The sequence below is a fragment of the Chaetura pelagica genome, unplaced genomic scaffold (genome assembly GCF_000747805.2).
Source record: "Chaetura pelagica isolate M959 unplaced genomic scaffold, ChaPel_1.0 scaffold47, whole genome shotgun sequence".
NCBI classification, from domain to species: Eukaryota; Metazoa; Chordata; class Aves; order Apodiformes; family Apodidae; genus Chaetura; species Chaetura pelagica.
This window is the reverse complement of record NW_009954140.1, coordinates 3,780,075-3,806,808: the sequence shown is the minus strand read 5'-3', so window position 1 is coordinate 3,806,808 and position 26,734 is coordinate 3,780,075. Positions and strand designations below refer to the sequence as shown.

General features: G+C 39.7%; 2 protein-coding genes across 2 annotated transcripts in view; one reads left to right on the top strand and one right to left on the bottom strand.

The window, feature by feature from the left end:
* The window catches only part of BPTF (bromodomain PHD finger transcription factor), a 51,453-nt gene extending 29,056 nt beyond the window's left edge, over nucleotides 1-22,397 (top strand). Inside the window, exons 14-33 of the mRNA XM_010002698.1 lie at nucleotides 133-257; nucleotides 496-624; nucleotides 912-1,062; nucleotides 1,849-1,972; nucleotides 3,374-3,626; nucleotides 4,055-4,216; nucleotides 5,166-5,314; nucleotides 5,665-5,788; nucleotides 6,307-6,530; nucleotides 7,768-7,990; nucleotides 8,202-8,257; nucleotides 8,358-9,212; nucleotides 9,954-10,036; nucleotides 10,400-10,625; nucleotides 11,033-11,370; nucleotides 14,713-14,886; nucleotides 15,787-15,979; nucleotides 17,293-17,377; nucleotides 19,255-19,441; nucleotides 21,490-22,397. Coding sequence (XP_010001000.1) covers nucleotides 133-257; nucleotides 496-624; nucleotides 912-1,062; nucleotides 1,849-1,972; nucleotides 3,374-3,626; nucleotides 4,055-4,216; nucleotides 5,166-5,314; nucleotides 5,665-5,788; nucleotides 6,307-6,530; nucleotides 7,768-7,990; nucleotides 8,202-8,257; nucleotides 8,358-9,212; nucleotides 9,954-10,036; nucleotides 10,400-10,625; nucleotides 11,033-11,370; nucleotides 14,713-14,886; nucleotides 15,787-15,979; nucleotides 17,293-17,377; nucleotides 19,255-19,441; nucleotides 21,490-21,526 — 3,898 coding nt within the window. The 3' untranslated portion in view covers nucleotides 21,527-22,397. The remainder of the gene's footprint in view (nucleotides 1-132; nucleotides 258-495; nucleotides 625-911; nucleotides 1,063-1,848; nucleotides 1,973-3,373; nucleotides 3,627-4,054; nucleotides 4,217-5,165; nucleotides 5,315-5,664; nucleotides 5,789-6,306; nucleotides 6,531-7,767; nucleotides 7,991-8,201; nucleotides 8,258-8,357; nucleotides 9,213-9,953; nucleotides 10,037-10,399; nucleotides 10,626-11,032; nucleotides 11,371-14,712; nucleotides 14,887-15,786; nucleotides 15,980-17,292; nucleotides 17,378-19,254; nucleotides 19,442-21,489) is intronic.
* A 3,461-nt stretch (nucleotides 22,398-25,858) lies between these two features.
* Nucleotides 25,859-26,734, bottom strand: LOC104393218 (chromosome unknown open reading frame, human C17orf58). The gene is made up of 2 exons (XM_010002697.1): nucleotides 26,599-26,734; nucleotides 25,859-26,046 (listed from the first exon to the last, which is right to left on the bottom strand). Exons 1-2 carry the CDS (start codon nucleotides 26,699-26,701, stop codon nucleotides 25,859-25,861), a joined length of 291 nt encoding a protein of 96 aa, XP_010000999.1. The 5' UTR covers nucleotides 26,702-26,734.

Below are 26,734 nucleotides of genomic sequence, written 5' to 3'. Positions count from 1 at the left end.
GCCTAATGGTACCAAATTTGCTATCTAGTAAAGGTAGAATGGAAAACATTAAATACCTAACTAAAACATTGTTTTAGTTAGGTATTTAAAATACATGTTTATTTTAAAATGTAATTAATACTTTATTGTTAGGTACCGACTTCAAACAGTAAAATCCTTGGCTGGAGTGAGCCTTATGTTGCGGTTATTGTGGGCCTGTCTCAAATGGGATGACATGGCAGCAAAAGCTCCACCTGGGGGAGGAACTACACGCACAGGTATTATTTCTTGAAATTTCTTGGTCTCTTTATGCAAGGGCTCTTGCTGTTAATTTTGAGTAGTAAACTCATTCCACACATTTCTGTAAAGGCGTAATGTTAGCTATGGCATGTGAGGTTTTTTTAGTCAACAGTTTGTACTCATTGCTGTTTCTTTACCTTGAGTATCTTGGGTCGATCAGAGATGTAGCTTTTATTTGTTTGCTGTTATTGATGTGTTGGGACTGATTTGTTGTAGAAACATCTGAAACTGAAATTACAACAACAGAAATAATCAAGCGAAGAGATGTTGGTCAATATGGAATCCGGTCAGAGTACTGTATAAGAAAAATTATTTGTCCCATTGGTGTACCAGAGGCTCCGAAAGGTATGCTTGTTTATCCATTTTTCCCCTTCTCATAAGCTCCTACAGAAATTAAGGTAACTGGATCTTTGTTAATTCAAACCATCAAGGAAGCAAATACAGCTTGATATGAACTATTCATTTGCCTTTTCGAAACAAACAATGCATTGAATAAGCTGAGGTGATTTGTCTGAAGCTGAAAGGCGTTCCAGTTCATAAAATGAGACTGAAAGAGACACTAGATCTTGGTTTACACTTGGATTTTGTTTTATAATGAAGCCTAATATGTGTGTTTTGACTATTCTCCAAAGAAACTCCAACACCGCAGAGGAAGGGACTGCGATCAAGTGCACTAAGGCCAAAAAGGCCAGAAACACCCAAGCAAACGGGCCCTGTTATAATTGAAAGTTGGGTAGCAGAGGAGGAATTGGAACTGTGGGAGATCAGGGCATTTGCTGAAAGGTAAACAAACTCAAATGAGCTCTTAAAGAAAGCAGTTTTAATTTGCGTGTGTATGTTAATTAAAAGTTCCCGCTAGAGAACACGAACTTGGTAGCTACCATCAGCAAAAGCAGATCTGTGCTGCATTTTTGCTGTGTGTTCTGATAGTGATAGGCAAGCTTAATACTAAACAATTTGCTGGTACCAAAACTGATCTATACAGATCTTCAAGATTTTTTAGAACTTACGTTGTATTATTTTTTCCATGCTTGTGAACTTAATCCCTGTTCTATGCTAGCAGGCTAATATTCTAATGCATGGAAAGGCTTTAGGCTACTTTTGGCATGACTTGAAAGAGTATGTGTTTAAATACTTCTATAATACAAACAAAATTAATGTTTACAAGTAATGTAAAGGTAAATTCAGCCTAAGACCATTGGGTTCATAACATTATTATTTTCAGTATTGCATACCTAGAGTTGGAACATTTTTAGTCTCTTGGAAAGTATTGTTTTAAATTAATGGTATTACATAGATTGTTTACAATCTCAGGTGTAACTATAAACCCCAGTTTTGATTAGTAGTTTCCTGTGAGGTGCTGCAGTAGTTTAGCATCAGAATATTTCAGGAATATTGCATGCAACTTCAGTATTTTATTTCAAAATACTTTTAAAGCTGTGACCAGTTTTTAGTGATCTTCAGTCTTGTCATTTGTTCTTGTAAGAGCCATTAAACTGAATAAAATGAGATCCAGTTTGATTGTTTTTATGTGGTGGTATAACTTACTTTTGGTTGTGTCTTTGGCAGGGTGGAGAAGGAAAAGGCACAGGCAGTTGAACAACAGGCTAAGGTTAGTGAACAGAAGAAGGCAGAGGAATTCAAGGCCCAATTGGAGGCTCAACTAAAACACCAACGATTGGCTGCCCAGCAGGTGGGGGAGCTCTTGGTAGTCCCACCTGTCAGCAATATGCTCTGGTAGTCCGCATGCGTTAGAAATGGGAAGCAAAGTTTATCCTATTTTACACCATTTTTCAAAAGTTTCCACTTCTTTTGCACATTAAGCCATCAAACAATGCTGCTTCCACTGTGTATGTGTATTTTGAAATAAGTTTAAGTCAAAGACTTGTTTTGGATTCTCCTTTTTTTTTTTCCTGTCTGTCATTTATAACACTTGAAAAAGCTTTTGTTTGTTTCTATTTCAAAAGAAGGCTGAGAAGCACCAACTTCCAGGTAAAGTCAGCAGTGTTCCCTGGTGTAATGGAAAGCTGCCTTGCTGCATAGCTGACTTGGGAATACAGCTGCATTTGTTCTTCATGCTTCCATTCAATTAAATATTTTGGGGTTTATCCTATATGAAGTTGGGTGATTGAAGCCCATTGGCAATTTTTTAATATAAATATATGTATGTATAGATGTGTGTGTATATAAATGTGTGCAATTAAAATGAGGAAACCCAATGCCACGTTGGTATTTCACATATATTATTAAGATTTATGGTTTTTTCCAATTTACTCATTTTTCTTTTCACCTTCCCTGACCAAAATACATTGCCAGTGAATGAGTATTTCTGATTCATGAGCATTACCTCAATGTAGTACTAGCAAGTCACTGAATTTTAAATATATCATTCCAGTAACACAGGGGAGAATGTTAGATTGCTTGGAATTGTAAAAGACCTTACTGATAGTAACACTTCACAAAGTGGCTCTCTAAATTAAATGTACCTTCTTGACAGTTCCAGCACAGAAAGTTGCTAGGTAAGGGGATTTTGAACCTAATTTTTAAAAGCAAGCTGTAAACTGAATTTAGAGTTAAAAGAATAATTTGAAAATTAGATTCTTAGTGGTGAAGTGTGGCCTTTTATTTCTGTAACTGGCAGGATCTCATTGCACACAGCTCTCAAGTTAGGAGTGCTAGGAATAAACTGTGCTAATGGTGGTGTACCACTTACTGACAAAAGTGCAGGCTGTGTGCATATGGTCAAAGCCAAATATAGATGAGTGTTTTTCAAAGTTTTTTTAATGTTTCAGATTAATCTGAGTCTAATTAATGTGTTTTCTTTAAAATAAAATGGGCAGTGAAGTCAAATATAAACTGAGGATTTAAAAGATGCTGTAAAGGAGCTTTTCTGCCTGTGTAGTCTCAGCAGTTCTGCAGGTCAGGGAGTCTCATGCTATAGGGTGAGTGGCCTGTTCTCCAGTCCTTTATGAATTCAGCTAGAATCCTACCAGAGCCCCTTTATTTTTTCAATACTGGGAAGAGACAACATTTATTAGACAAAGTCTGAAAACACTAATTATCGCTTTATGTTGTGTTTTTCTCGGTTCCGCAGAAGCGGCTGGAGCAGCAGAAGCAGATCCCTGCAGCTGGGGTGGCCCCTGCTGTCACCACAGCCAGCAGCACAGCCACCACTGTCTCCACACCACAGAAAGTGGTGGTGGGCCCTTTGCCAGGCCCAGTCCCCACTGGAACCAAAGTAGTACTTACTACAAAAGTGGGTTCTCCAGCTACAGTAACATTCCAACAGAACAAGAATTTCCATCAGACTTTTGCTACTTGGGTTAAACAAGGCCAGTCTTCAACAGGTAAGTAGCTGTTGATCATGGAGATGACATATGCTGGAGTTCATCCTACATAGAGCACCTACATCTTCTCCAGAATGTGTAGCATCATCACATCTTGTCATCTTGGCTCTTAGCTCTCCCACTAAGTCATCAGGACTCTTCTGAGATTATACCTGTCTGATTTTTTCTTTGTTCAGACTTGCTAGGTAACCTCATTTCTGACCTGTCTCATCCATTACTGGCCGTTATTGTACAGTAATCACTGGTCATGAAAGCATTCTGTGCTGTCACATACTGCTTCCAGAAAAGAGTCTTTACCAAAGAACGCATGACGCATTAAAAAATTATTGTAAAAATAATCATGTAGTTTTCTGTTTCACACTTGAAAATAGTCATTTCATTGGCTAATGATTCTGCTCTAAAACTGACTGTTCTGTGTGCCTCAATAGCCACTAGCACAGCTGCCACCTCAGCCACAACCATTGCCAGCACAGGGCAGACCTTCCAGATCTCAGGCAGTCCAGTAACGATGGCAGGGAAAGTGATAACTAAGCTGCCACTCCCTGCAAACAGCAAGATTGTTGCCGTCAATGTGCCATCAACTCAAGGAGGTAGGGGAAAGGGAACTGAATTCAACATGTGTTCCAGCTTGCTGATTCATTCTCCATTGACACTATTTTACCAGGGAAGTAAACTATGACTTGAAGGGGGAAAACTTGTATCTATACAAGACTCTAGAGCTTGTTCCCCCTCTGCTGAATATTTGTGTCTGTTGGGGAAAGAGGCAAGTTTTTTTGCCTGTAAATTAGTCCACATTTCATAGTGCAAAATGAAAAGCTTTACTTTTACAATGTGGAATGAAGCATGCTTTTCTTTTTTATTATCTAAAGTATACATCAACAAACAGCTTCAGCAGAAAAGTGCTGTTCTTAGTTAATAATGCCTGCATCTTCTCTAATGAGGAAGTATGCCTCCAAACTGAGATTAGCTTTTTTTTTTCTTGTTTCAAGAAAAGGACTTAATACTTTGAGATATGTGAATGTATATTGAACAGAAAAACTCAATTCTGTCTCCACTATACTTAGCATCTTAGGTAACCATGAAGGCTACTAGTTTTGTATTGATATTTCTTAGGTTACAGGAAGAGCATTATCCATTTTCTTCAGCACCATAAGCTTGTAGGTAAAAGGTGTTTAAACTGGTCTCCTACATTTTAAATTAATCAGATTATAGCTTTTGATGGTTGTATGATACTGTTTTGTGGCACCGTGTCAGTGCAATTACTTGCAGTTACCATCAAACTGATCTTTGTGAAGATTCACTCTTTCCTCAATCTTTTTTAAAATACTTGCTTCTTAACTTAAAATGTAGTTGGGCTATTGCCAATGTATAATGCTGCTTCTTTTTGCAATATCACAAAGGTTTTCCCAAAAATTGTTGAAAGACTCAAAGATGTTCTAGCAATCTGGAGACTGATTTCTAAATGCCACCCTGGAGTTGCATTTACTTCTTTTGCTGGCAATTGTGTTATTAATGGATTCTCAATTTTTCTTTAATTAGGTGTTGTTCAAGTCCAGCAAAAGGTATTGGGTATCATTCCATCAACTACAGGTGCAAGTCAAACATATACTTCATTCCAGCCAAGGACAGCCACTGTGACCATTAGGCCAAACACCACAGGGACGTTAGGAACAACAAGCACTTCACAAGTAAGATGTTTTTCTGATTATGTCAGGCAAGAAAATGTGGGTGCATATGTTTTAAGTTATTGGCAGATAAGAAAAGTTCCATCTAGTCATTTTTCAGTGTTTTTGGCTCATCTCAGCAATAGTATTTATGGATCCTTTATTCCAGAGAGGTACAACAGTTCTCTCCATTTGGAGAAATGAATAGTTTAGAGCTTGGTAACCCTTAGTGAAGTGGGTGTAGATAAAAAATACTGGGTCTGCTTGAACCTTATCATTTCTTACTATATTGAAAAAGCCCAAAACAACTTCAGGGCATATCCCAACAACTTGTTTCATAAGCGCCTGTATGATCTCCATTTTGGTGTCTGTAGGTAGTGCAAGGGACCCCACTGCGCCCTGGTATGACAGTAATAAGGACACCCCTTCAACAGTCCTCTCTTGGGAAGACCATCATCCGAACACCTCTCGTGGTGCAACAAGGTATTCTTCCAGCCAGTAGGTTCAATTTAATATTTAAATCTCCAATGTGAAATCCATGGTTTGTTTCTTCATAAATACTTTCTGTATCATATGTCCCAATGCAAAACCATCTCATTTTGATGCTTGACTTCTAACAAGTGCCTCTTCTGGCTCTTGAATGTGTGTTGGTTGCAGGCTTGATGTTGTTCATCATTGACACTCGCAAATCTAGTGCTTATTTTTAAGTCCATTCATTTGAAAAACAAACAAAAAGTTTAGAATAGTAATCTCTCAGTGCAATTGAGAGAGCCTTTTTTTTTTTTTTCTGAAGGTAAGCGAAGTGTTTGACATACTCTGTAAGTATGTGATCCAATTGACATAGAAAACATTTTGCAGATGTTTTTCAGTCAACCACAAAGACAAATGGTTTGTAAAGAAAATTCATTTGCAAACTGCAGTGTTTGCTTCACATGCGTGTTGTGACTTGGAGGTTTGCTGTGCTCATGGTTAAAATGTTGCAAATGTGTTTCTTATCACAAATTATTCTCCAACAGGTCAGACACAGCAAGTGGTAACTCAAATAATCAGAGGTCAGCCTGTCTCAACAGCAGTTTCTAGTACCAGCACAGCTTCTTCCAGTGCTGGACAGAAGACTGTCACAAGTCCTGGAACCCCCCCTCAGCAAATGCAGCCACAAACCACACCACAGCCCACTCGCCCGCAGCAGGGGCAAGTGAAACTTACTATGGCCCAACTCACACAACTAACACAAGGACAGGTAATGTATCTTACAGCCTCTGGGTGTTAAAATGTGCTAATACTTTTGATATATCTTATCAAGTTTTTGGATCTAGCAGTGTAGTGTACCTGCTCATAAACAGATGTTTCAGCCTTCATTTAGGGTCACCAATATCATAATTACAGACTGAAAGAAGCTTAAACAGTATATGTAAAAATTTTAGATTTCTTCCTATTGCATTTCGCAGTAATATAACTAGCATCAGGCATTATTAGCAGCATTGGAAAAGCCTTTGCATTAATAGCAGTAAGGGACATAATTATCTTCTAGAGCCTTCTTTGTAGACCTTCAGAACATAATGTTAGTTTCTTGTCTTTCGATTTTATGTGAAGGTTTAGTTTTCATTCGTGTTATCCAGAGTCTCAGAGGAAAATTACTGTTTCTAGAACTGGAGGTGGAGAAAGTTCTTACAGCTTCTTACAGCTCAGATTGTGAAGGTCTGTTGGCAAAAAATAAATGTAGAGTCAAGCACAACGTAAAAATAGAATCCAGTGAGTTACCAGAATACCTGTTTTTCAAATTATAAATAATTTATGCATATTATTGTGAAGTACAGGCTGCTTGTTGCCAGATAAGATTTTTGTATGTGGAACAGGACTTGGAGTTCATTTCCACACCAAAAGACTCAGAAGGATTTTTGTAGCAACCTTATTCTGCTCTATGGGCTCACAAAATATAGAGTTTGCATCTAGATGTTGGGACAGTGCCCTACTTTCTCCATCACTGAATTGAGCTGCCCAAGTGTCAGCTTAAGCAGCAGACATTCACAATACATTGCAGACAGAGAAGTCAGTCATGAAAGCTCACAGTTGGGTAAGATCTGATACATGTCTACAGAGTGCTTTCAATACAGATACACAAACTGTCAGGGTTCTTGAGAAAGTAATGTATGGTGTGTCTAAAATTATTCATGCTCTACATTGTTTGTAAATGCTAGGAACAAAGACGTCTTGTTGTGGTTTGGGTTCTTGTCAATATTTGGATGAAAATGTCTAAATAACTCCAACCTGGTAATTCTGTTGATAAAAGAACTGTTGTAAGAGTATTTTATTATTTCATTATATCAGATGCTAGTTTTGGATTTTAGGAATGTGGTATGTGATAAAAGTATTGCATTCTGAAATCCAAAACCCTAATTCTTCTCATTTTCAGAAAAATCCATCTAAGAATTATATCACTAATGCATCAATATTAATGTGTGGTATTTTTATTTTAGGGTGGCAGTCAAGGACTAACTGTGGTAATTCAGGGACAAGGTCAAACTACTGGTCAGTTACAATTAATCCCTCAGGGTGTGACTGTAATACCTGGTCCAGGGCAACAGCTTATGCAAGCAGCGATGCCAAATGGTACCATTCAGAGATTTCTATTCACCCCACTGCCAGCAGCTGCTACTACAGCTAGCACAACTACAACAACAGTTTCCACCTCAACCTCGGGTAAGCATTGTTCTGTTCAGAAAACAAGCCTCCATTTCAGTTGCACGGGACTTTTTATGTGGTTGGAGGTGGCCTCTTATTACCGTAGATTTGTTGGAAGTGTGTTACAAGCTTAGAAATCTCTGGAATTTCTGCCTAGAGCTTTACAGTAGTTCGGAAAGGTTCAAACTAGTAAGGCTGATGAATGGAATATTGTTTGTATCCTTCCCAGCTACAGGGGAACAGAAGCAAGCCCTGCAGGCACAGCCAACGTCAGCGCTGCCACCAGCTTTACAGTAGTTCGGAAAGGTTCAAACTAGTAAGGCTGATGAATGGAATATTGTTTGTATCCTTCCCAGCTACAGGGAACCAAAACAAAGCCCTGCAGGCACAGCCAACGTCAGCGCTGCCACCAGCCCAGCCGGCGGGGCAGCAGCAGGGCCAGCCTGCTGTGCAGAGCCAGAGCACCCAGCCCCTGCCACTGGCCCAGCCCCAGGCACCTCAGCCAGCACTTCAGCCTGACACCCAGACCCAGCCTGAACCTCAGACTCCAGCATCTGTTGACTCTCCAGTCACACCTGAAGCACAGTCGTCTAAATCTCCAGTTCAGTCTCCAGCACAGACCCAGGCTCAAGGCCAATCTCCAGTGCAAGTCCAGAGCCAGCCGCAGACTGCAATCCTTCCACAAGGCCAGTCCCAAGTCCAGCCTCAGCAACCAGCTCAGGTGCAGACTACAACCCACCAACAGATTCAGATGCAGCCCCATGCTCCCATACAAAATCAAGCTCAGCTGCAGGAATCACAACCTCAGGTTCAGACTTTGGTCTCAACCCTTCCAACTACTCAAAGTTTAAATCAGGTTCCTGTGCAATCCCCAACTCGTCCTCAGCTGCAACTTCAGCAGCCTCCAACAAAAGTTATTACAGTGCCTCAGCTTCAGCAACAAGTCCAAGTTCTCTCTCAGAGTTCTCTCTCTCATGTTGTGGCTCAGATACAAGCCCAACAAGGCAGTGTGCCCCAGCAGATCAAGCTTCAGTTACCTATTCAGATTCAACAAACTAGCCCAGTACAGGCTCACCAGATTCAGAATGTGGTAACAGTTCAAGCAGCTAGTGTTCAGGAGCAGCTGCAGAGAGTTCAGCAGCTCAGGGAGCAGCAACAGAAGAAAAAGCAGCAACAGATAGAAATTAAACGTGAGCACACCCTTCAGGCTTCTAATCAAAGTGACATTATCCAGAAACAGGTAAAGTTAACAGAAGGAAATTAAAACCTAATGAAACAAATCTCATTTTGATTGCCTGTTCTTGTTAACTATGTTAATACATTTCATAGGCAGTTAATTTGATTCTTTCAAAGTTAGTGCACGATTGCTTTTGGCAATTTAATTAAATATTCTAAGTTAATTCAGCACATCAAGTCAATTGTAGCATGTTTGCAGTCTTCTGGCACCTCAATTCAACTTATCACTAGCTGCTGGGACAGTATCGTTATTGTCAGTTCAGGAAAGATAGGTTATAGATAGGAGAGCTGATGTACAGAACTTTCATTGCCTGCTGTAGGAAACTGAGGTTTCAAAGAGGTATCTGAATGTAATGCTGTTGGATGGCTGCAGGGCTTAAAAAAAACATACATATATATTAGACTTTTTTTTTTTTTTTTTACTAAAAACAACCAGTCACTGAAGAAATACTGTCAATTTACATTCAGTCCCTAGTTTAAACTCAACATAAGCAAAATATCCTACTGTATGTGAGGGGGAGGTGGTGTTAATTTTCAATTTCATTTTTCATTTTCAAACAGTTGTTTTAAACAAGCACAGCCCCCTCTCCCCCCATAACATCAGTTTTATTTTGTCACTTAATGAAATAAATAACACTGTTATTAACTGTTTCTTTAACTTAGGAAGTGTCATGGTCCTCCCACTAATATTATGAAACACTGACTAAAGTTTTCATATTTTTTTTTATTGTGTATCATCCTACAGGTGGTTATGAAACAGAATGCTGTCATAGAACACTTGAAACAGAAGAAGACATTGACTCCAACTGAGAGGGAAGAAAATCAGAGGTGAATGTGCATCACAGTGCATCTTTAGATTTGAAAGTTCTACATTTCTAACAGTATTATTTGGTACTATTCACTTAACATTCACAGTTGCATAAGGAATAACATGTATTGTCATATACTCTTCATTTCATGGTGTTAATGACCCTCTTGAGCCTAACAAGGGACATGATCTCTCCCAGTGATGCTCTGATAATTAGGTATGGGTGGGAGCAATGTGTTACTAAACTTCCCTGGTATGTCTTAAGAAATGTAATAATTTATCTTGCAACTTGCAGAAAATGGAGGACTAAGTTATTTTTCATTCTTAACTGGGGATAGAGAGGCAGCTCAGCACAATGTACTTTTCCTTTATTTCTCCCCCAGAATGATTGTGTGCAACCAGGTGATGAAATATATTCTGGATAAGATAGACAAAGAAGAGAAACAGGCAGCTAAGAAACGAAAGCGAGAAGAGAGTGTGGAGCAGAAGCGTAGTAAACAGAACGCTACGAAGCTCTCAGCTCTGCTTTTCAAGCATAAGGAACAGCTGAAAGCTGAAATTCTGAAAAAAAGAGCACTTCTGGACAAGGATCTACAAATCGAAGTGCAGGTAAGGACTAATTGGATGTTAATCTAGGGAAAACATTTCTGGCTTAATTTTTAATGTATGTGTGTGCTCAGTGAGCTTTTAAATGAACACACAGGAAGAAGTTCTGGTTGTGGTTGCGTGGATCTCTGTGAAGCTAGTTTATGTCCTTCTTGTGCTGCTTGTTTTTCATCTGGACTGAAATGCCTTGTTTCCTGAAACAGCTTCTGGTGAATTACAGCGAATGGGTCATAGCAGGCCAAGAGTGTCATCTCCCAGTGTTGTGTGAACTGTAGGTTAAGCACATTTTTAAAATCACGTTTAAATAGCTTTAAATCTTTTATTTTGCTTAAACATAGCGATTTATATCTAGATTTTAATCCTGTCCTGAAATAATCACATGAAATGCCTCCCTCTCTATTATACTCCAGGAGGAGCTAAGGAGAGACTTGGCTAAAATTAAGAAGGAAAAAGAAAAAGCCCAGGCAGCAGCAGCAGCCGCAGCAGCAGCAGCAGCAGCTGCAGCCGCGGCTCCGCCACCACCACCACCGCCACCACCGCCAGCGCAGCAACAGGCAGCCAGTGTCACCTCCTCTTCCTCCACCACTGTCCCAATGCCAGTGTCCTCCCAGAAGAGAAAGCGAGAGGAGGAGAAAGATTCATCAGCTTCCAAGTCCAAGAAAAAGAAAATGATTTCTACTACCTCAAAGGAGACGAAGAAGGACACCAAGCTTTACTGCATCTGCAAAACGCCTTATGATGAGTCCAAGTGAGTAGCTCCCGCTGCAGCCTCCCGCTGCTGTGCTAGCTCTGGGGTTAGTGCTTAGCTCTTAGTGCAAGGTAGTTCTAGAACTGCAGGTAGAGTCTCAGGTGTCATTGCAGTCATCACTAAGGTATAAAGTCTGTTTTCCACTCGTAGTTACAAAGCTAATAACATACTTGATTTATACTATTAATGTACGTGATTTCTATTTTCCTGTGTTTGCATGTTTCCATTGTATGATCTTTCTGTCTCACATGCACATACTCTTTTTTCTTTTTTTCCTCCGCTCTGTTATTCTTTGCCGTTTTGCCTCTGCCTCGGAAGCAAGTGACAATTTGGTTTGAGCAATTTCTTACAAAGAAGTAGCTGATGCTTTTAGAGTTAGCTTTGGTACCGTCTTCTAATAAATTACTGTTGGTTTGGGTTTTTTTATAAGTCAGTAGCCTGTAAAGGGGTTCCCAGTTACTGGACTGCAGTTCACTTTGGACAATGTTTCAGGTAGAAGTGTTTTCCACATGTTATATCTGACATCCCAGGGTTGATAAAAAATGGATATGTAAGCATTTGACAAAGTGAAAACTGCAGTTCTCTGTAGTTTGCTTCTGACTGTGATTGAGAGAAAATGTTTGTTACATACAAAGTTGGTGAAGAAATGTACTAAGTGGTGGAGTGGAAGAGTCAGTGGATCAGTGTTACGCATTTCTGCTTAAGCTAGAGGTGACTAACATCAGAAGTTAGTGATGGTTAACATCTGATAGCTGCGTAGAGATGTATGTAAAGTAAATTTTACTTCAGACCAATTCCAAGTGAGTATGTCTGCTGAACAAGTGACAATACCAAAGAGTATTAATTGGTGCCATTTGGTGGTGGTTAAAATGCTGATAACAGAAGGAAACCACAGAGGTGACAAAGTGCTTTCACTCCAGTAATGGATCTTCATTCCAAATTTAGAGCCAGGACTAGAGGATCTGTTGATGTTCTTTTTAGCCATTTATTTATTTATTTATTTGCTTTTACATTAAGTTAAAGTCTTTGGGGTTTTTTCAGCTAGGTTGTGCAGTAGCTCTGACCATTACATCAGTGTGAACAGTTGGACTGCTCCCAGTGCTGCCATCACCAGAAGTAGCAGACTTGTGATGCCCTGGTTGTTAAAGCACTATTGCTGCTAAGGGATGTCACCTCAGAGGAAGAACCTTGTGCCAGGCTTTCTGTCATTCAGTAAACTTAGGGGGATACCCTATTCTCATTTTGTTGTGACACCAAAGGTCTGTGTATTACCTCTTCTGTTGGTACTAAGTGATGGAACTGTCACAAAAATGAGATGAACAAATTCTGTGAGCAAAACTTTTTGATTGCCAGACTGACGCTGACTCCAGTGGGCATTTGAGTAAGCCAATGAAAAACATGGTCAGAGAGTGAATTTTGGTAGCCTGAATTGAGAGCTGTGCTTAAATGCATGGAATAAAACTTCAAGAAATGGAATGTTAATAGCTTAGCTGTATGTATGTATGTTAATAGCTAAGCTGTAATAGCTTAGTTTAGCAATATGATTCAATCCTACTTCTTTTCTTTTTGTGAATTCTAAATTTTATGTTCTTACAAATCATGATCTACCTTTGAACTCTGTTATCCTTTCACTATTTGGAAAGAGATCAGTCAGGTTTTAGAAGAGTTTTCTGGTAAGCATTTTTTTATTTTCATATACATAGGCATCAGATACTCCTCTTTGTGCTGGTGTCTCTTTTCTGCTTCAGAAAATATAGATGTGCTGCTTGTATAGCTCATTTGTGGTGTATTTTGATACCCTGTGCATTTTTTAGGGTGTAGTAAATCTTCAGAGGTCACTCTGTGTTGTGCATTTTACTGCAAATCTCTTCTGTTAGTTCTCATTTGTGATACTCCAGGATGCAGGGGTTTGCTGATATTGTTATCAAGGGTGGTCAGTAGGGGGATCCTTCTACAGTTCCTGCTCAGATTCCAATTTACTTGTTGCAGATCAGGTGGTGCTTGTTCTACAGTCTAGTGACAAGGTTTAGCATTGACACCTAGACTTCAGCATGCTTCAAGATGGCCAGGAGCATACAGCTCCTCTTGGGAAGAGGACAGAGGCTGAATCCATTGTCAGTAGTTGTCAGAGAGCTGAATTTGTCTATTCTTTATGGAAAGTTGGGTTGTGTGTTACTTTTTTTTAGGATTTGTCTGACTGAAAATTAAGAGAAAAGCCAGGGTCTGAGGATCTGGGATGTATGCAGAGGCCCGAGAAATTAGAGATGTTGGTTGTATGGAACACGTGCTAGCTACTGTCCTGTTGCTATTATCTGCTGCCCAGTGGTTGATGCTTGCAGGCTGACAAAGAAGGATGGGGTGGTTCATGTGACAGCACGTGGCAGGTGGTTGGTGGTCTCTGAGATGCAAGAATGTGGAGGTTCTGAGGCAGCTTGCTTTTGCTTGGGCAGAGAGAATGGATGTGTAACTTCGCCCATCTGGTCGATTGTCACTAGTCATAGGTGTCTTTTGAGATATCCATACACAAAATGTCAAACATCCTGGCATAATATTTTACAGTTTTGTCACATCATTCTGTGCAAAGTCCCATTCACATGACTCTGTCCCTGGCTCCCTTCACTTTGTGTCATACCATATCTGGTTCCGTCACATAGCTGTGTCTGAGAGTAGACATGATTCTCTGAAGAATGGTCCACATTCCAACTTGTTGCCATTTTGAGTAGTTTCATATCTGTTTTCAATGCCCCACCTCCCCAAAAAAAGAAATTAAAAAAACAATGGTGACAATGATGACAACCATCTCGTGACCCAATTTTCTTTTGTACCATGTTATACCAATACGTACTCTACACATGGCTGGTATGCATGTTCTTTGTAGTACACTTGTAACTCCTAGTTGGTGTTTGCGCTTTGCTTTTGTTTTTTAAATTAACTGAAACCTACATTTTCAAATCTTAAGGAAATGTTGCAGTGGCTCTTGAGCTACAGTTTTGAAAATGTACATCTTTTTCTTTGGCCTTGTCCTTTTGTGCCTTTTACATTTTTTTACACACACACAGGAGACATACATTTTTAGCCCAGTTTTCTCAAAATCTGGTTGCATATTGATGTGCATTTTAATGAACTGTCAATTTAAAACTAACCCAGGTGACCTTACTGACAGTGTAGCTGCAGCATGAGATGTTAGTTTGTGAGGATAGAGCACTAGGAAGCAGGGAAACCAAGACAGAACATTGAAGAAAGTAGGCCAGCAAGAAAGCGCATCAGAGAGAAATGCAGGGAAAAGTGCCATGCCATTTGAAATGACAATTACATTGTCATTTTCATTGTGAATACTTTTAGGTTCTATATTGGCTGTGATCTTTGTACTAACTGGTATCATGGAGAATGTGTTGGCATCACAGAAAAGGAGGCTAAGAAAATGGATGTGTACATCTGTAATGATTGTAAACGGGCACAAGAGGGCAGCAGTGAGGAATTGTACTGTATCTGCAGAACACCTTATGATGAGTCGCAGTGAGTTCGGATAAGAACCTCTTATTTAATGTTTAGGTAGCAAACTGCTCTGACTGTGGTTACCTGTTCCTTGCAAAGAAAAAAAAAAGCCGTTTTTCTGCATATGTTGTGTTCGTTCGTAATACAAAATGCTTTTCAGTATTTGTCTTCCTCTCCAAAATGTTTCTATACAGTAAATGTTGAGGAAAAAGTGATGTTTTCAGGGTGGAAAAAATGTGTTGGGTTTTGGATGCTTGTTTTTTGTTGTGTTTTTTTTTTAAACAAAACCAAACAACTATGTACTTGAAATTGGGATATTTTATTTTGTCTTTTTTTAACAAGGAATGGCTAGAAAGATAAATGTAGTATCTAGTGGATTTTTTTGTGCTTTAATTTGATCTGGATAGAAAGCTTAATGTTGGCATGGGGGTATGTGGTGTGTATGTTTTACTGCAAGGCTTTGTGTCCCAGGGTGCCCCTTCTGCAATCAGCTGCAAGGCTGAACCTTCCATATGAAAAATGTTTGTGCAGAGTGAAGCAAGAGCCCTAGTTGTAGTCCAGCTTGTGCAAAATGCATCTGGAATTGTTTTGGGGTACTGGTTGGGTGAGACTTTTGGCATTACACTGTTCCTTTCAACTCTAAAGCAGAGGAATTATTTTTGAAATCTTGATTGCTTGCAAATGCCTAGTATAAAATTTAGGGACTAATTTTGAAATGGTCTATAGTTCACCCTGTTTGTAAATACAAAAGCAGTTTAAATAGTGTAATTGGAATTTGTTAGTCTGAAATACCATGTTACGCTGGTGTATTTAATCATGCCAAGTATCTGCTTGTGTGCAGGGGATTGCAGGTTTATGTGTCTAAAATGTAACCTTTCCATTAAATAGATGAAGTCACTAACAGCTCTTTGGGTCTTGCAGATTTTACATTGGCTGCGACCGATGTCAGAACTGGTATCATGGGCGCTGTGTTGGCATCTTACAAAGTGAAGCAGATCTCATTGATGAGTATGTGTGTCCACAATGTCAGTCCACAGAAGATGCCATGACTGTACTCAGTCCTCTCACTGATAAAGATTATGAAGGTTTAAGAAGAGTACTACGTTCCCTACAGGTGAGAATAAGGATTGCAGCAAATTGGAGAGCTTTTATCTCTAGTGAGTCTTGAAGTAGGTTTTAATTTCTTCTCCAGTTGATTCAGACCTTCTTAAAAGGAACTTCACTTCCTCTTCTAGATCAAGGCTGGGCATAATTAAATTTGTCACTGCTAATATGTATTTAAAAACAGGGCTGTAGGTGTATCCAACTCTGTGCTCCCCCTTAGAAAGAAACAGCTCATTTTCTTTTAAAATGTCAGTGTGCTGGTGTGGAGAAAGAAACAGCTCCACAGCTCTCTGAGCAGGACAACTCTTTGTCTTATGGAGGCTTTACTCTGCTCCCTGGTTCCTGCAGCCTGGTCTAGTGGGAGGTGTCCGTGCTCAGAGCAGGGAGGTTGGAACCTGATGATCTTTAAAATCCCTTCCAATCTTCACCATTCTATGATTCTGTGAAATAGCAAAGCTCTTTTTTTTTTTTTTTTTGAGAAATGCCACTATGTCAGCCTCACACTTGAAGGGCATTATTGTGCTGAGAAGTGTTTATATTAGTTAGTATATCACTGCTTCTGAGTTAGTGAAACTAAACACTGTCTTTAGTGGAAGGCTTTTAAAGGAAGCAGTTTTACTTAGAATGCCAGAAGACAGAGTGACATCCTAAGTGCACAGAATGCAGAAGGTGCTCTGTTCTCAGATTATTTTTCTGTGGTTTCTGATTCATGCTTCCATACTTCAATCTCAGAGTTAATTTCAATAGTCTTCTCATATGAAGTTATTACCAGCATGTAAATGTTGACATCCTGATAAGCAGTACTACATCACAGTCTGTTATTGTCTTACTGGTTTATTTGTCACTCCCAAATACAGTTTCTGCTCTAGCTGTAAAGAACTTTCAAGGATTTTAATAAAATTATGGTGTGGTAACAGAAATCCTCAATGAGTAATATTTCACACTGTTGTACATTTTACAGACGTTGATGAAAACAAATTAATTTTAGAGTACTTGAAAGTGAAGAGGGTGGCCTGTTCCTAGGTGTGAAGTGCCAAGCACTCAGTAAATTCATCAAGTACTTTTCTATGCAGCCTGTTCAGCTCAAGATCCTGTTATGTCTGGATTTCACATTCTTGCCTGTTTTGAAGACCAACCACTCAGTCATTGACATCGACCTTTAATACTTTACCCAGGCACCAGATGAGAACTACTTGCCATTTCATATAAAGCTGCACTTCCCTAAATTCAACTTTAGACCCCAACAGTTAAAAATCTCATTAAAATATTTAGCTACTGAACAGTGCTAATTTAATTTTTTAATTGCATGTTGTCTCTTGACAGGCTCACAAGATGGCCTGGCCATTCCTAGAACCGGTAGATCCCAATGATGCACCAGATTATTATGGTGTTATTAAAGAACCGATGGGTAAGTGTTTCTGAGCAGTAGTGTGAGTGGATTTGGGTTTTTTAATAACAAATTAATCACCTGCTGACCACTTCAGCAGAGGAGTTGGCCTAGGTGATCTCTAGAGGTCCCTTCCAGCTCTGACAATTCTGTGATTTTCCATCCAGGGATCTCAAAGATTTGTTTTGCCAAATACACGGGTTTTGCAGTCTGGCAGGGGAAACAGTGTGAGTTCTCACTGATATACCTACAAGTTCTTGAGGGTCAATATATCTCCTTCTAGGCTGACTGCTTAACCCTAAATACTGCCAGACTAACATACACAACCTGAAATTCATTGCAGCAGTAGGATGGATTTTTTGTGTTTAAATTAATTCCAAGAGGATAGTTATGCTGTGTTTTGCCTTGCTTCGGTTTTTTTTGTCTTTGGAGAAGTTTAATATTATCTTCATCTGACTTGACAGTGCTTGACAGTTTTGTGCTATAAGTGATTTGTCTTTAGAGGTTTATGAACCGGAGTTGTTTCTGTGTTGTGCATGTGGGGGAAGGTGGAATTAAGCTCTGATCTTTGCAGAGCTCACCAGTTGGCTGGGATGGAAGGTTGTGCATGTGGGGGAAGGTGGAATTAAGCTGCAGCTTTGCAGTGCTTTCCTCTGATCTTTGCAGATCTCACCAGTTGGCTGGGACAGAATCTCCATCTGTGCTTGAGTGTGAAACCACTTAGGAAAGTCCCCCTCCTGCAGAAATGTTGTTTCTAAATGTCACTCCCTTCCTTCCAGTTCCTGAACCAGTACCTTTTCATATGTCTCAATGAGAACTAGTGTAACATTTGAGCTTTCCCACCTACTCCTCACTGATCCTAAAAATAGGAAAGTTAAATTTAGTGTCTTGGGGAAATTGCAGGATGTTGGCTGAAAATAATATTTTGCTTAGAAATTTTCTGTTCCAAAGTTGTGGATTTTATTACAAAAATGCTGTGTGATGCCTGTTCTTTACCTGAGGGGTTAACATTTGTAGAGAAAGCTCAAATAATAAAGCTTATGGTGCTTCAGCGAAGAAAACAAAAGTATGTTTAGCTCTCTGGCTGGACTAGCAGGAGAATGCACTTGTGAGTGCAAAAGTGAGTGTGTATAAAATACTCTAGTTAATCCAAGTCCATCTACATTTGTTTTCACACATTCTAGCATGACTGGGATTTCAGAAGCAGCACTTTAAGGGCATTTTCCAAGGGCAGGTCCTTGTTTTTCCAGATAAAAGTGCCTGTGGAGAGTCCATTTACATTTAGACAGCTATATTGACCACTGGCAGTCCTTGTTCCTCTGCCTCTTTTTAATTTACGTGTGCATTAAAACAGGACACAGTTACTGCTTAATTCACCATTCTGGTCTTCTTAATCTGTCTCGTCAGTAAGACTGAGCACATTTTGGATGATCCTGCACTTGGAATCTTTCATCTCTGCCACTTGGTAATGTGCATATGCCCACAAAAACTGATAGTTCATTGGTAGCAAGTCATGAATTCAAATAAATAACAAGCAGGTTTAGGTAGTAGCTGCATGTACACACCTGACTCTTGGTCTCAGTGAGGGCTGTAGAGAAAATAAAGTGCAAGTAACTGAGTCCAGATTTTCTGACTTTTTTTTTTTCCTTAATTTCTTCAGAAAAAGCAAAATAGTTTCCTGCAAGGACCTGTGTTTTCCAAGGTCATTTTGATACTTGTTTTTTTCATTTAGCTGCACACAAGTGTTGATCCCGAAGGAGACCTGCTGGTATCTCCACCTCACAACCAGCATTCCTGGAAAAGCAACTAACCTACATAGGCTTTGTTTCCCACACTCTATGGGAACTTCTGTGGAGGACAAAAATGTCTCATTTTACTAATCTTTGGTTTCTTTCAAGACCTTGCCACCATGGAAGAAAGAATCCTGAAGCGTTACTACAAAAAGGTCACGGAGTTTGTGGCAGATATGACCAAAATTTTTGATAACTGTCGTTACTACAATCCAAGTGACTCCCCTTTTTACCAATGTGCGGAAGTTCTTGAATCATTCTTTGTACAGAAACTAAAAGGATTTAAAGCAAGCAGGTAAGCCAAAGTATTCTTAATCATAGATGTTCTGTTATCCCCTGAAAGCTCCTTAATGCTTTTACAAATTTGCCTTTCCTTGCACTGTCCTGGACAACTGCTTTTCTTTTAGAGGAAAAAAAAATATTTTCTATAATATCCAGCTCTGGTTTTCTGTCAAAATTAAGGCTTGCATATGATTTTGTGGAGGTTACTTTGTAATGTTTGTTTAATTGAGTTGTTAGATGCCAATTTGGGCAATATCATAAATGTTGGAAAATCTAAATGATGCTTTAAGTCATTGCTGCAGAAAAGTTCTTGAGAATCAATTATGATCAGGACAAATACTGTATTGTTCTGAGTTCTGATAATGTTCTGCTGTGCACTGAGTACTTTTCAGATGCTAAAAAGAGACAATCCTTCCATTAAGCTTATCCTATGAAAGAAATTAGAATACCTTAATTTTTACTATCTCTCTCATCTTTTTATAACTTACTATATCTGAAACAGATTAAGTAAGGTTTAAAGTAAGACAGAAAGCTAAACACAATTCAAAATTAACTATTTAAAATTAAACTTACTTTTTTTATAATGTTCTTCTGTAGAAAGATCAATGTAGAGTATTTCCCTAACATAAACATTCCTGAAAAAGAATCTGCAGCTCTGCTACAGTTGTTTGTTGTTTTTTTTCCTGTTGCCTGCCAGTTCAGCCTGGTGGCAGGTACAGGGCAGTCATGTGGCAGCAGTGAGAGGACAAGGTGGTGTTTGGTAGAGCTGTTCCTAGCCCAGCTTCCTCCAAACACTGATGGAGAGAGAACACTGCTGTGCTCCAGCACAGGCCAGCAGGGACTGTTACAAGTGTGTGTGCCTTCCAGCACTACACAAGCTGTACACCTGCAGTAGCTCACCTTGTCCATCTGACTGTAACAGCCAGAGCTGCAGCAGACTGCTGGGCTGAGCGCCTCATGCAGGATTGTAGCCATTTGTAATTAAAGAAATTGAAAGCTTCACTTCCCAGTTGTGGAAACTGCCTAACTTTCTGTATCCAAAAAAGCTGGATTGTTAAGAAGGGATGAGATCAAATTAATCCAGTATTTTTCTTTCCAATGTTACACTGCATTAATGACTTTTATCAGGTAGTTTTCAACTCATGTTTCCATTATCTTGCTTTAGCTGGTTATCCAGCATTCCCTGCTTGCACACTGATTTCATTGCTGCATCTTATTTGTTATTTGTTTTTCATTTATACCATCCATGTTCTTTCTTTTCTTGCAGATTGTGATATCTTTAGTGTGAAGTTTTTAACTGGCGTCAGAACTGGATGTTGGGGTCACTTTCTTTTATTGTACAATTCCATTACATTAAACTGCCCTAAAAATCCAGATCATTTGTCCAAAAAGTAAATGTTGTTGGGCTTTTTTGTTTTTGTTGCCAACAAACATATGCTGGTAGGCAGAAGAAAAAAATTAACAAAAAAAAAAGTGTATTAACCAAAAAATTGTCCCATTCCTAAAATACTGTATTGGGAAAAATGAAAAATTCATCTTGGAAAACTATGTATTTTATTGCTTTATTTTCAGCCACTAATAAAACTGTGAATGTCAAAAAGGAGTTTTGCTTAACTCTGATTAGCAAAAATGTGATTTTTAATATGCCTGTTCAGTTTTGGGTATTTTCTATTAAGTTAATCCAAAGAGTTCTGGAATAAATTTAAGCAAAGGATACCTACTATAAATACTCAAAATTTCAAATGTCCTACTGCTTTCCTTTTGATGAACAACTATGATGTAAATATGAGAGTAAAACTGATTTCAGGCATTTTGGAATGTTCCAGTGACACCCTGCATTTTACAAGCACTGAAACATTTATATCCTGGAGGAGAGAACGTGCTTAAAATTCAGAGAGAATTGCTTGAAGTGTTCTTTTTTTTCTGAGGGGGAAAAAAATAAAATGAAAGGAACATGGTGGTAATTCCCTGCTTATGATTTCCTCTTGGCAACACCTTGCAGCATCTGTGTTCTCCAACATGAAGGGTGCTTAATTCTTCACTTTCTTCTGTACTCTGCAGGTCCCATAACAACAAACTGCAGTCTACAGCTTCTTAGAGTTCAGCGTGTTAACCTAACACACGAGCAAGGATCTCGTTGTCTGAAAATTTTTAATTAAGAAGCCAGATGTTTTTTAGTCAGGTTATCCTGACAAGACTTGACGTAAACTGCGTTTTTATTGGTCACAACAGTCAGATTCTATTCTTGGCTTATTTTGTCCAAAGGACAAAGAAATAAAAATCAGCAGCACCACTTTCTTGTCAAGATCAAATTGTTGTACTATTGTGGCAGAAGCAGGAAATCTTTGTTTTGTTGAAGGAGAGAGAGAAAGAGAGCAAGAAAAAAGATACAGTAAATGGGGTCACGTTTAACTCCATGGAAATGCCACGTCTGTTCTTCAGTGAAGAAGCTGGTTTAAAGTCCACACAGAAAACTTTGACTGTATTTATTTATTGTTGCAAAAAAGACGCTTTTTTATTGCTGCCCTCATTTGTCAGCTAATTATTTTTTCTTATAAAATCCAGCCCCGGTTACATGTAATCCATTCTGTATCTTAACATGATTCCTGTAGGTAAAAGTACAAGAAGACCTCTAGATGTCTTTTCTTTCTATGAAAGGAGCTGCTATGTACACATGTGCACAAACAGGACTGGGAATCAACAAGGAGTTTATCATTCATGGTAGAGAAGAACAATTAAGCTTGCATAAAAAGTTGGGCTAAGTGGTCATGGACTACAGACTCTGTTGCCTTGAATATAACAGTACAATTTGTCATTTACTCTGCACCAGACTGAAATGAGTAAAATCTATTTGAAGGTATCTTGTTTGTAAACATTTGTCAGATTCTAATTTTTTTTTCTTTTGTATTAAAATTCAAAATATGGATGTATATGAAACAAAATAAATGGAGATAATTGTTCTCCCCACAGATGTAGGTGTCTGAGTGTGCACTGATATGTTTGTAACACTCTGGGGATCTGTTCAGGTATTTCAAGGAAGAGAGGAGGGAAGTGGCCAGGGAGATGGAACTTGATTTTGCTCCAGAGGTTGTGTTCACCGCATTTCCTTTTTCAGCAGCTGTTACCCCTTTATAAAATTCCTACAGTGGTGCCAAAATTGCTGTTACAGATAAGGTGGTAGGAAGTATTGTGTGAAATGTCACTGCCCACCGCCGACTGACATATTTTACCAAGTGCTCTAGGCATGTGAAGTACCAAGTGTAATAAGAGGTGGGAAGGCGTGCTGGACTGCTCCCTTGTTTCCTGTGTGAGGAGTCAGGAGGCACCCTCTGGCAGCACAAGAAGATGCAAATTGCAGATGAGGTTGCTGCTCCTTCCCACTCCATCACCTCCACCCTGAATGTTCATTCCCTGCCCACAGTTCATCAGCCACGGTCTGTACACAGCTCTCCAGCCACTGGATGCTTTTGCACTAACTCACAGTACACTTCTGTTCTGCAGTGATTTGGGATTTACCCCATTTATGAATAAGCTCCTTTTGGGTTTAACCTCACACCTTGCTATGCAAGAACCTCTTCTGTTATTTTTCTTAAAAAGATGTTGCTACTGACCACACTTTCTTACACTTCTAGGCTCAGGTGTACAGGTTCTCCTGGGATAATTTTAATCTAATAAACCCCGTGGTTTTTTTGTACATACAAATGTTGTCAATTAACCTAAATGTGAAAATTAAAAACAATTGTTCAATGTGAAAATAATCCATTTATGCTTCTTAAAGTTAAAGAAGAATAGTTGCATTTACAGGTTATATTGTCCTTTGATGTTTTTAAAAAAGAATGCTGCATATTGTTTGCATTGTGGTTTTTATGCAAAAAGGAGAACTCTCAACTTCTAACAGCATTTGAACATACCCTGCATCTCAGCAAACCTTTAGTATTTCTGTACTATTTATTCCTATATAAATATGACATTTAAAACTTTCCTACCTGTAGGCAATAGATTGCTATGTTTTTAACAAAATTGTGGCAAACTGGAAGAGTACTATTTTGTACCTTACAGGACACATCATCCTAGACAAATAAATTAATGTGTTTGACATTGGTTTGGTGGTGTTTCTAATGAAACATTTGATGATGTTGTGGTGTATAGGTCTTGGCTTTGCCAGGTTAAGTACAGGTGCCAGTGAATCAGGTTGGTAAGGGAGGTAATTGATATGTACCATTTAATCCTGCTGAGAGCCTACTTTTAGTGTCTGCAATTGTGGTTGAGTAGGTTGAGGTGCTTTTCTCCATTTACCAGAAGTGTGGTAAATGCATCAGACTTGTCATCTCTGTTCAGTTGTCCTCCTCTCTTTTTGTTAATTACTGCAACATTTGTTTCTAAGTGCTCGTGTACAGATTTGGGTATCTGAGCTGTACCAGCTTGCTTTGCTTTTTTGTCTCCTCAAATTTGAAGCAGTTACCCTTGGTCTAGGTTCAGTTCATGCAACAGCTAATGGAGATGTGGAGTCAGGAGCTGGGCTTACCCAACAGCCTTGAGTAAACCCCTGGAGAGACAAGAAAACAAGATTCTTGTGCACCTGGATTTCTGTGTATTGGCTGCAGAGTTTACACACTTAGCCTGCTGGGGAAGAAATCACTAATTGGAAGGGATGAACATTGCCATGGCAGCTCTTGGGGTGTGTCCCATCTCTTCAGTGTGAGGTTTGGTAACAGTGAGGGCAAGATTGTGGAAATGCACTTGATCTGGGAATGTTTTTGTCTTCAGCAGGTTAGCGTGTGATCAGCCTGGCAAGAACAGCTGCTGGGCTCCTGCTCCAGCTGGATTCAGTTGGGCTGTGAAGTGCAGTGGCTGCTGCTCAGCTGTTGTGATCATGTTTTAAGGAGCAACTTTCCCAGCAAGAAAGGAAAGGTAAGAGGACTCTGGAACACAAAAATGGAACCCAGGGATTTGCTCCTCATGCCTGGAGCAGTAGCTGTCTCAGAGAGTGGTGCAGGCGTGTGTGTCAGTATTTTGTAGATAGACACAAACTACAAGTTAATTTCTGCCTTATAGTAACATTCTTCTGGGTCTCAAAGGATGTTTGCTCTTGATATTTGGCTCCTATTCCATATCCAGAAATATTCCATACAGGGTGACCTGCTGTTCAGTGACACCAAATTGAGGTAAAGCTGCATATGAGAGGTGGAACTGTGTCAGAACCACCTTTGCTTCAAAACAGTAAATGTTCACAGAAGCCACTGCTTCCTGTTCTGGGTCACATCACATGTATATATGTATTATTTTTAATCTAGACTGCATTTTCCCATTTCTTTAATATAAATATGTATCTTAAAACCCCAGGCAACTCGACAAACAAGGAGATGCCATTGGTTAAATTATAATAGTGTTTTTGAATCTTTCAGAACCCAGGAAGCTGAACCCAGAACCCCATGAATATTTCATTATTTTTTTTAAAGACTTATTATTTGGGACTTCTCTTGGAATAGCCAACGTCATCACCCCCTTTGCAGAGGTTTCATAGGTTCTTACATCCCACCACATCAAAGGTACTAAAAGATTGTATCTTTGTCTGAAAAAATAACTTTACTGATGCACAAGTACAAACTTGGTAATATTCCTCATGGGAAAATGCCATTTGGTACACAATTCCAGGACTGGACTTTTAAGGAGCTGACAGTGTACCCAGGCATACAAAATGTGAATGCAACTGCCTGCTTGTTGTGCATTCCTTGGCAGGGGCTCTGTTATTTGTGAGCCTAATTGGGCATTTGTGTTGTGCAGTTGTGTGATTCGCTCTCAGTTGGTGTATTCATGTGCTCAAATGCTGACACAGCTGGGCTGGGCTTCGTGTGAAAACCCAGCTCTGTTGGCAGAAGGATGCAGCTTTTCAAAGTAGTGTGAACATGTTTGAGGATGCCAAAATAATACAAATGATAATTGGTTTGTTGGTTTCTTCTGAATCAAATACATGAAAATTGACGCAGAATTGTGTGAAAACAATGGAAATCTGCTACAGATAAAGCTGTGGTATCAAACATTGGAATAGTTGCCCAAGGGAAGTAGTAGATTCCCCCACATTGGACAGTTTTAAGTCTCAGCTTGACAGGGGGCTGACACACCTCATATAAACTACAGTAGTACCTAGAAGGGTTGGACCAGATAATCCTTGAGGTCCCTTCCAGCATGACATTTTATGGTTCTATGATAACAACCTGTGGCTCTGAAAACACTTGGAGCAAATTGATTCCTTAGACTGACTTTTGTGCTAAATGTCACAATATATGGGCACCTGGTCAGAACACTCAGTGTTTGCTAAAGCCCAAAAGCAAGAGTCCTATCACAGCCAGTTCCAGAGGCAAGAACTACCTCCCACCGTTACTAAACCAGGGGTCTAGGTTTGTTCTGGTAGGTGGAGGTTACTGGAGCCTTATCTGCATGTGTTGTGAGCCCCCTGCACCTTGTGGTTCCTCCTTCTGTTGAATCTCCTCACGTAGCTGCTGCTGCTCCCAAGCAAACCATCCCCTGGCCTGAGGCGCCCGCGCAGGAGCGGCAGCAGCTCCGCAGGGATCTGTCGTCTCTTGTGGTAGATCTGACCCATCACGATGTATCTGTTGCCTGCAAGACAAACACGACCGTGTTTGTGCCATGGAAAAAGCCTGGATTCATTCAGCAGAGCTAGGAACAGATGTCAAGTTGTGCCCTGCAGAAATAGATCCTCAACTTGTGGTTCGGTGCAGCAGCAGCCGGACGTCAGTGGGACTTGTGGGCTGGGCAGACAAAGACTGTGTTGTGTTGCAGTTGGAAGCTTTTGGGGGGAAATACTGGTATTTGATAAACTTGCATTTAGGAGGAAAACCAGACTACAAAGACACTAGCTTAAGCTCCTTCTTAATTGTTTTTTGCAATCCTGAAAACTTGCAGTCATTTTGGAAGTGGATGAGGTTAAGAAAGGTCAGTGCTGCTACCTGACTTGACACAGCTGGTGCTCTTCTGAAGACATAGAGAAACCGGGAGGGGAAAAACCCTCCAGTTTAACACTAAATATTTTGTTTTAATTCTTCTTTCAAAATACCTCAACGACCCCAGAGAAGCCTATTAATCTAGGGCTGATGAAAACCACTTACCTACAAGAGGAACACTGGAATGGGTTTAGGTGGAATGACTCACCAAGTTTGAAGTCTGGACACGGTTTCCTGCAGTTCAAAGTGTCCACAACGAGAATGTGAACTCGGAAGAAGAAGCCGTCGGGGGTGACGTACAGGCGGCTCATCTTGTACAGCCCCTCGCTGTTCACCAGCAGCGT

Excerpts from the sequence above, each read along its gene's own strand:
- LOC104393218 (XM_010002697.1), bottom strand. The coding sequence starts at position 26,701 with ATGAGCCGCCTGTACGTCACCCCCGACGGCTTCTTCTTCCGAGTTCAC. Across the intron at positions 26,047-26,598 it reads GTGTCCAGACTTCAAACTTG|GCAACAGATACATCGTGATG; the intron begins GTGAGTCATTCC and ends TTTGTCTTGCAG.